The sequence below is a fragment of the Sardina pilchardus genome, chromosome 9 (assembly GCF_963854185.1).
Source record: "Sardina pilchardus chromosome 9, fSarPil1.1, whole genome shotgun sequence".
Taxonomy (NCBI): Eukaryota; Metazoa; Chordata; class Actinopteri; order Clupeiformes; family Clupeidae; genus Sardina; species Sardina pilchardus.
Window position 1 is genome coordinate 21,811,751 of NC_085002.1, and position 8,243 is coordinate 21,819,993.

The 8,243-nt window shown below is 42.6% G+C and overlaps 1 protein-coding gene across 5 annotated transcripts in view; it reads left to right on the forward strand.

The window, feature by feature from the left end:
• The first annotated feature begins 662 nt into the window (after window positions 1-662).
• Window positions 663-8,243, forward strand: part of LOC134093059 (transcription factor SOX-13-like) — a 26,636-nt gene continuing 19,055 nt past the window's right edge. For 3 of the 5 annotated variants that reach the window (XM_062546337.1, XM_062546340.1, XM_062546341.1), the window contains exon 1: window positions 4,115-4,143. In XM_062546337.1, the coding sequence (XP_062402321.1) occupies window positions 4,139-4,143 (5 nt within the window). In that variant the 5' untranslated portion in view covers window positions 4,115-4,138. Of the gene's footprint in view, window positions 876-4,114; window positions 4,144-8,243 lie in introns of those variants that run through there. The other 2 variants (XM_062546343.1, XM_062546338.1) reach the window with 2 other exon arrangements.

Here is an 8,243-nt window from a genome sequence, read left to right on the forward strand (position 1 = left end):
ACAGAGGGGATTAGGACTGGCACATCGGCTGTGGGCCCTCACCCCGAGAGCCGGTGGCTTGCTGCGAGCGCAGGGGGGAGAGGTAGAGGAAAAGAGACATAAAAACACCAGCCTTAACACTTTGGAGGCCAGAGCCCTACATTGCCCTCCATTGCCATATCATTCCTGCTTGTAGCCTACCGTCATGGCACTGAGTGTCACCTCAGTGCTCTGACAAGGTTTGTTGGCATGTGCACTTTCAGTCTTCACAGGAGCTTTTCAGCTGTACATTTCAGTTAGGTGTAGTTTTGTATATATATATAGGCTATATATAAAGACAGTTACCATACAGTTCAGAATTTCCCAAGAATAAAAGTAAAATGATGATGTCAAATATTTACATACATTTAAATTATTTTGCAAGCAAGGGATCCCTTGCTCAGGTGAAAACATGTTTGACTGTCAACCTGCAAGTTGTGTAAAAATGCAAGCTGAAAGCTCTCATAGTCCGATGTAAATAATTCTCGTGCTGTCTACTTTTGTATCCTCCACACCCGCGAGAGGCTCAAGGTGTCGGTCTCGACGAGCAAATTATGCAGTGCTTTCCCTTTAAGAGGGAGGTGAATGGCAGGAGACTGAAAATGTTGGGAACAGTACACGAGAAAGTCACTCGCAGTCTAGGGAGAAGCAGGAACCCGGGGAAGATGTAAGAGTGTGGAGGTCACGGAACGGAGATCAATCAGCGCCTGTCCAGTTGCCTTCGCTTAATACCGACTGATAGCATGACTCGCTGTGGTTAGATTTGCAGTGTTCCACGATTTGCATGCGGCTGAGAGCGCGCTGAAAAGCACTGGAGGGACGGCAGAAGTTTGGGCAGCACGGTTCTCTCAGTAGTGGTAAGTCTAGAGAATCGAGACTTGTGAAGCAAGTTTTCGACCCCTCATTTGTTTCCCTCATCTAAAGGCGGTTTGTTTGCCTTTTCCCACGTGAAGCTGCTTCGAAACCGGGGATTTTTCGTGCGCTTCCCAAAATAAGCGCTTCATCACTTAACAGTTGTTCACACCATAATCGATTAACAACTTGTACATTCAGCTTCTACAAAGTAAGCTAGGCGGTTGTAGATTTTCTTCTCAATTACTCGCCATTGTGCCTTAGTGAATATTATCACAGTTGGCCCTTTTGGGTTGGGACGCATATTCACACATACTATTACTGTTTATTATAGTAGGATCCGTGTTTAAACTAAACTAAATAGTCTCACAGCCACGCGTTAGATCTGAGTGGAAAATAAGTTTTAGGGGACACTTTGGATCTGGCGCTTTGACAGGAACCTGCGCCGTTTGACAGGCAGACAACCCATTTGCCTGCAGAGTTGGAAACTCCATGCGCAGAGGCAGACGGCTTTTGGATGGGATTGTGAGTGTCATCCGACTCTTGTCGCTTAGATAAATACACTTGATTTCTTTCGAGATAATGACTGGTTGAATGGAGGAGAAACGTCTCCCTCAATTATTCTCTTCTCATTAGTGTTATGGTTTTAAGCTATCTGAAAAGTTTTAGGTCCTTAACTTGAGCCATTCTCCATTTCTCTCTCTCTCTCTCTTTCTCTTTCTTTCTCTCTCTCCCCTTTTTTTCTCTGACTCACTCACCTTGTTCCTCTTTATCTGTGTTTATTTGACATTAAGCTAACTGATGGCACCAATCGCCCTGGAGTGCCTGTGGCATGACCTGTCTTGTGACTCATATCCCTTCTTTGATTTTACTCATTAAGCATGTTTAGAATTCACTTCTTTACTAGAATTAACTAGGATGATTAAATTAATTAAATAGTGGTAGCGTTAATTATTCAAATTTGTCTGCTGCTGATGAAGAAGACAAATCTGACGAGGATGAGGACTGATAACAGCGTGTGTGTCTGGTATGGATGGTCTTGGCTCTATGAGTGAGCTGCTTCTCCGAGCCCATCCTCCAGGTGGAGGTCAGTTGCTGTGAAACACCTGAAGCCCACATTCAGGAGTGACAGCTTTATGAAGGGGAGGTTTGGCAAAAGTGGCTTTGAGTGTGTTGCTTCACACTGGCTGAGTCTGTACAAAGCTATCTGTCAGCAGGCAATCCTTGACCTTCATCTTCATCTACATTCTCTGACAATCTCTCTGTTGATCCACTCTTCTTTTCTTTTCTTTTCTTTCTTTCTTTCTTTCTTTCTTTCTTTCTTTCTTTCTATCTGTCTTTCTTTCTTTCTTTTTTTCTTCCCCTTTATCCCTCTCTCTTTCACACACACACACACACACACACACACACACACACACACACACACATACACACACACACACACACACACACACACACCGCCATTGTGGCAAGGTTCTATGCTATGTGGGGCAGGCCTGGGCCTTGTCCTTAATCAACGGGTAAATGGGCTCGTCCTCCACGCCTGTCGGCACGGGAGACGCAGGACGAAGGGAACACAGGAAGGTGTCTCCCATTCAGACGCACTCCCGAGGGACTCACGTCAACCTGTGGGCCCTATCGTTCTTTGGACGGCCCGTGAACAGCCACAATTGCTTCCCCTCTGTGGTGGTGATATGTAGGCCTTCGTTCTGACGTGATGCAGAATTTTGTGTAGGTGTGCACTGAGCCTTTGGTTGATGTTTGTACTGCTCTTGCCCCACCCGTGTGTTGATTTAGTTGTGCTTCTTTCACTAGAAACGTAACAGTGTTGACGTTCGACCCTCTGATGGAAGGCACAGCTGTGTGTGTGTGTGTGTGTGTGTGTGTGTGTGTGTGTGTGTGTGTGTGTTTGTGTGTGCCTGTGTGGCTGATGATACACAAGTCTTGAGCAATGTTGATGGGCAATGTTCTTATGAAGGCTGGCTCTGGTATGTTCTCAGGGATATTGACCCACACTGCTTTTTCTAAAGTACTTTAACCATGTAGGTTAACGTTGGTCCATGTATCATCACATTGTGAAAGTGAGCATAGTTCAAAGGTGTTGAAAGCTGGAAGCCATAGCTGTCCACTAGCCATGGTGACCTAATACTTGACCACGTCAGATTATTGAGGAGTGAGATCTCAGACATTGTAGGCTATGTGGATGTTCCCTGCCGAGCAGAGAGTTGCTCTGTTCTGTTGACATAACTCAACTGCAGTGGTTGACCTGTCGGAGGTTAAGATGTTGTTGTCCTCTTTTAAAGTACTGTTCTGTGAGAGCAAAACAATGTGTTTATAAGAAATGCTCTGGCATGGCTTCTTTGCCAATGACTCATTTGAGATTAAGTGATTGTTGTGTTTCACTTCCTGTGTCATCATCTGAATTAATAAGAATGGCAGACAGGAAACAGCATGGCTTTACCATTGCCATAGAAATCAAAGGTCAAAATACAATGATAGTTCTGATTATTATGTATATAGTCAATCAGTCGTAATCTTAGTTTAATGTTTTTGAGTGACTATATTAGACGAGCTGAGTTAGAGAACCCAGAATTAATCCCACTGCAACAGGTTGATATAAAGGCCGGCAAAAAGCTGAATGAACGGAGGAGCTTACCGTATTTGTATTTGTGTTTTGTTTTATGTAAAATAACATCAATTGCTCCATCACAACTCTCTAAGTAAAGTGTTTTTAGACTGTCTGCTATGACTGTCTGTTAGGAGCTGTTTGGTTGTGGCAATTGTAAAATCCATCAGTGTGACTTTGTGTGAGGTATATGTAAACCTGTTAGTTTTAGTTTTGACATATCACTTAACTTCAATCCATGTCTAAATCTTCACAAGCGCAAGCCACGTTGTGACATTAGAAACTGTGCTTTAGAGTTTGCCCAGAACAACTGGGTAGAGAAGAGACGGACACTTTTGTCTTTGTGTCTGCGTTTGCGTCATTAGGCATGATTAGCCTAAATAGTGTGTGTTTCTTTTTAATTCTGGGAGTCCTTTGTGTGACACCCTTTCCACCCATCACTGTTCCACCTGCCCACTTTTCAGATCAAGCCCACCTTATCGGGAACTAGGGTACTGCGGAAAAAAAAGAGAGAGAGAGAGAGAAAAAAAAACCTAGCTTCTGGTGTAAGAATGGCCTACAGGTTCTCAGAGGCATATTCTGAGAAGGGAGGAGAACAAACAAGAAGTAACAATCCTCATTATTCTGTCTGCTGTCATTTATATGAGGTAAGCTGCTCCAATTCATCGGCAAGCTGTTAGCACATGGTTACAGTTTTCAGCAAAAGTTTACATGCAGCTTGGAAGAAGTTTTTGTGAAAATGTGCAATTTAATTATTATATTATTATTATTATAGATTCTCTGAATTTTTTCCTAATGTTTTTTTTCTTCTATCATTGTTTCATAGAGTTTAAGACTTAATTGTTCATTTAAGGCCAATACATTTCATTGAAATTAAGAATTTCTTTATTTTTTTCCCCCAAAGATCATTTCTTCTCACCTACTCTATATGTTTTATATTGCCAGTATAGAGTCCCAATAGTTATTTGTTTTCCAGTAGCAATTTTTATAATTACAATATTCAAGAAATTGTAGCGTGAGGTTATTTTTCAGACACTTTTACCAAAAGCGCTATAAATCTGTCTGTTGCGGAAAAAGAACGGAAGCCGGCCTCGTAAATTAAAACCTTTCACTCACAACCATCAAACAGGTCGGACCTTAAATGAAAAATGGCTGAATATCTTGCTAGAAATGCTAGAGCATTTTTAATATCTTGTCTTTGGCATGGATCCATGACAGATATCAATCTGATAATTAGCACTACAAAGGTTTGAGTATTTTTCTGACTTGATTCTCCCACACCTAAACCCAACCATAGAAATATTCAACTGGGAAGGTCAGTGATCAGAAGGCACAATTTGGCATTTGGGATAGGCGTAAACTAAAGTTGGATACAGTTGTGAGCTGCTTTAAACACGTACAGGCTACATTTTTTTTTGTTATGGCTTTTGCTTAATTGTGATTGTACTAATCAGGCTTATGATGTGTGAATGTCAGTTTTGCGTAATATTAATAAACAGCACACAACAAATCTAATTAAGCTATGTATGACATTGTTAGTGAGCAATTATTTTCTGTTTAGTTCTTGGAGCTTTTGTATCGTTTGTGTTTCATCTCACAATGTTTTGTGGTTAATCACTGTTGTAATTATTTAGAGAAGGTGTTCACAATGTCTTATTCAATACATTTTCAGTCAGAATTATTTAACGGACATGAGTCTTATTTGCATATTCTTACGTATGCACATCTGAAGCTCTGTATACAAAAAGCCTCTCTTTACTTTAACACCTAAGTTGACAACAAAGTTCTTGTTTGGCTCAGTGACACTTTTTTTCAAGTGAGCAAAATAGCCTCTTTCATAGAAGGTCCTCAAGGGGTTTTCTGTAATGCTCAGCTATTATTGTTTATATAGGCTGATATCATGGAGATAAAGGAAAACTTGTCTCTTAATCATTTACATTCATGTTTAAGCAGTGGTCTTCCTGGTGATATACCTCTCGGATTTGTTTGAACATCATTTGCGTTGTGTGACAGCACACGCTCACTAGAATTCGGTTATTTGTTTATTCACTTCTCCTTCCCACACAAATGTACACTGTAATGGCGACACATAATTCACAACAGTCTCCGCGAACACAACTGGAGCATTCACATGCGGGCAAACAAACACGGAAACATCTAGCTGCGTATTTGCATCAGATGCATGGCATCAACTCATATCTTTAATGGAAGACAAACTGCTATGTGCTCAATAACAGCAATCACCTAACTTAACCTTGCAGTGTTCTCTTCAAGCTTTTTCAATCCACACTATTTTGTCAGTCGTGCATGTCGTACCATATTTTACATTTTCGACATGCTCTAGAGGTGGTTTTGTTTCTTTTTATGTGCTTTTTGTGCTTGTATTTGGATGTTTTCCAACAGTTGTTTACTGTCTGTGTGTGTGTGTTTGTGTGTGTGTCTGTTCTAGAACAAAATTGAATACATCAAATTGATCAACCAAAAAAGTTTTAGCAGATACACATTTTCTATTATCAGTTATTCAAGGTAGCCACTTTTTATCTTGATGACAACTTTGCACACTGTTATTTTTTTTCACACTATTGCATTATCATAACCAGCTTTACCGGGTGATCACCTGGAATGCTTTTCAACAAACATAGGTGAAAAAAGTAGGAAACAGCTGCTCAGTATGTATGGGAACTCCTGCATAACTGTTGGAAAACAATTCCAGGTGACTACCTGAATCTGGTTGAATAAATGCCAGCACCTGTCATCACAGTATTCGCCACCCTGCTTCTTTGAAGAATCTAAAATATAAAATGTGTTACTTTATTTACGTTTTGTTTTTCTTCTTATTTCATAATGCCATATGTGGTATTTCATAGGTTTGAACTTCAGTATTGTTCTACGGTGTAAAAAAAAAGCTAAACATAAAGAAAAGCAACTCGAGTACTCATGAATGGGTGTGTCCAAAGTTGTGACCAGCTCTGTATAAACATGTAATTGTAGCATTATTTCGCCGTTTAGAACAGGCCTTTCTAGTAACTGCCGAGAGGCCAAACTTTACACCAAGATATACCATTCACTGAGCCATTGTCATAACATTTTTGTGGGATTTGAACTGGTTTGGCCACTTCTCTCGCTGACAGGTGGCCCACCCCTTCCACTGAAACAAAAGAAATTGCCAAAGTGTGTGAAAGAGAGGCACCTCTCTCCTGTGTGTGATTGTGAGCATCCGTGGCCCTTTTTGGCAGCCGGCCACGTTCGGGCTTCCGCTCTTCATGCACCAGTGAAGCACCGTGAAGACGCTTGGGTGCCGTTGCTTCCTACTCTCTGGTTGGGTTGAGTGTCGATGCCAGGGGTACAGTTGTGGGCCTACCTGAAGCAAGATACCAAAATTAAGTTGCTAACCCAGTCCCGTCCCCCCCCTCCCCCGTCCCCCCCCTTCCATATCATCTGCACCTGCTGGAGGCTAAGGAGGGAGGTGGGGGGGGGGGGGGGGGGGGGGGTTGTGGTTAAGCTGCTGTGTATCTGATCGAGAGAGAGAGAGAGAGAGGGTCCCCTTTGTGGGTAGGAAATGAACTCAGAAAATGTGAGCTACACTCAAGCAGGAGTGTGTGTGTTTTTGTGTGTGTGTGTTTGCGTGTGTGTGTGTTGTGATTCCTGTGAGATTGTTTTTTTCATCTTCATTTGCTATTTTTTGCGTTGCCAGCATTGACATTTCCCGCCATCGTTTTTCTAAGGTTTGCATAGAGAAATACGGTGTTTCTTAACATTCATCTGAAAGTATCAGCACAAAGCAAAGTTCTGGATCTTATATCTGTCTGTCACATATACATGAACCTTACTCATGGACAGACTCTCAGAAATAAGTCTGATTTTAAGACTTTGTGCATTACATTTTCAATTCTCAAGAGGGAGGACAAGCTTGCTTCTCTTTCTCTCTCTCCCTCTCTGTCCCTCTCTCTCTCTCTCTCTCTCACTCCCTCCCTCCCTCCCTCTATCTCTTTCTCCTCTGTGACCTCCGCCACCTCAGCTCCATGCGTGTGGAGAGTGTGTGCGTATCCTGTTTGCGACGGCGGGGACGAGGGAGTGCTCGAGAATGCATCCGTCCATGTGTGAGGTGGGCCGCTGGCGAGGTGGCGGAGTGGGCAGGAGCGTCGGGGCCTGCAGGATGTCCTGAAAGGTGAAGGCTCTGACCCTCTTCCTCTCGGTGTGGCCCGGTACTACGCACCGCGCCGGTTCTATAGCTTTAGAACCTTCACCGCTTTCCTTCCTCGTTCGCGCTCCTTATGTTGAACACCTCCACCTCCACCTCTTTCGCTTTCTCTCTCTTTCTCTCTTTCTCTCTTTTTTTTCTCTCTCTCTCTCTTCTCTATCTCTCCCCCCTTTCTGTATAGTGTGTCTGGGGAAGTGTGTAGGTGGTTCAGGGGTGGAGAGATCAGTGTATCCCATGCAATTGGGATCTTCGATGATCATGTTCTCCCTCCACACACCAGCCAACTGTGCCAAGCTGGTTGGCCTGACTCTCAGTCTTCACAGATGACTCTCGTTGGTGATTGGTCGGGGGAAATGTGACTAGATCGCTGATCTCTCTAAACAAACATATGTCATTATGATGACTGATGTATGTACCGTAAATATGAGTTGTCTATATTTGACACTAACAGACCAGAATGACACAAATGCTTCCTTCCAACTGAAAGTTGTTGAGGTTTTGTATCTATTTGTCCTACCAAGCTCCTACGAAGCAGTGTTATTTGGT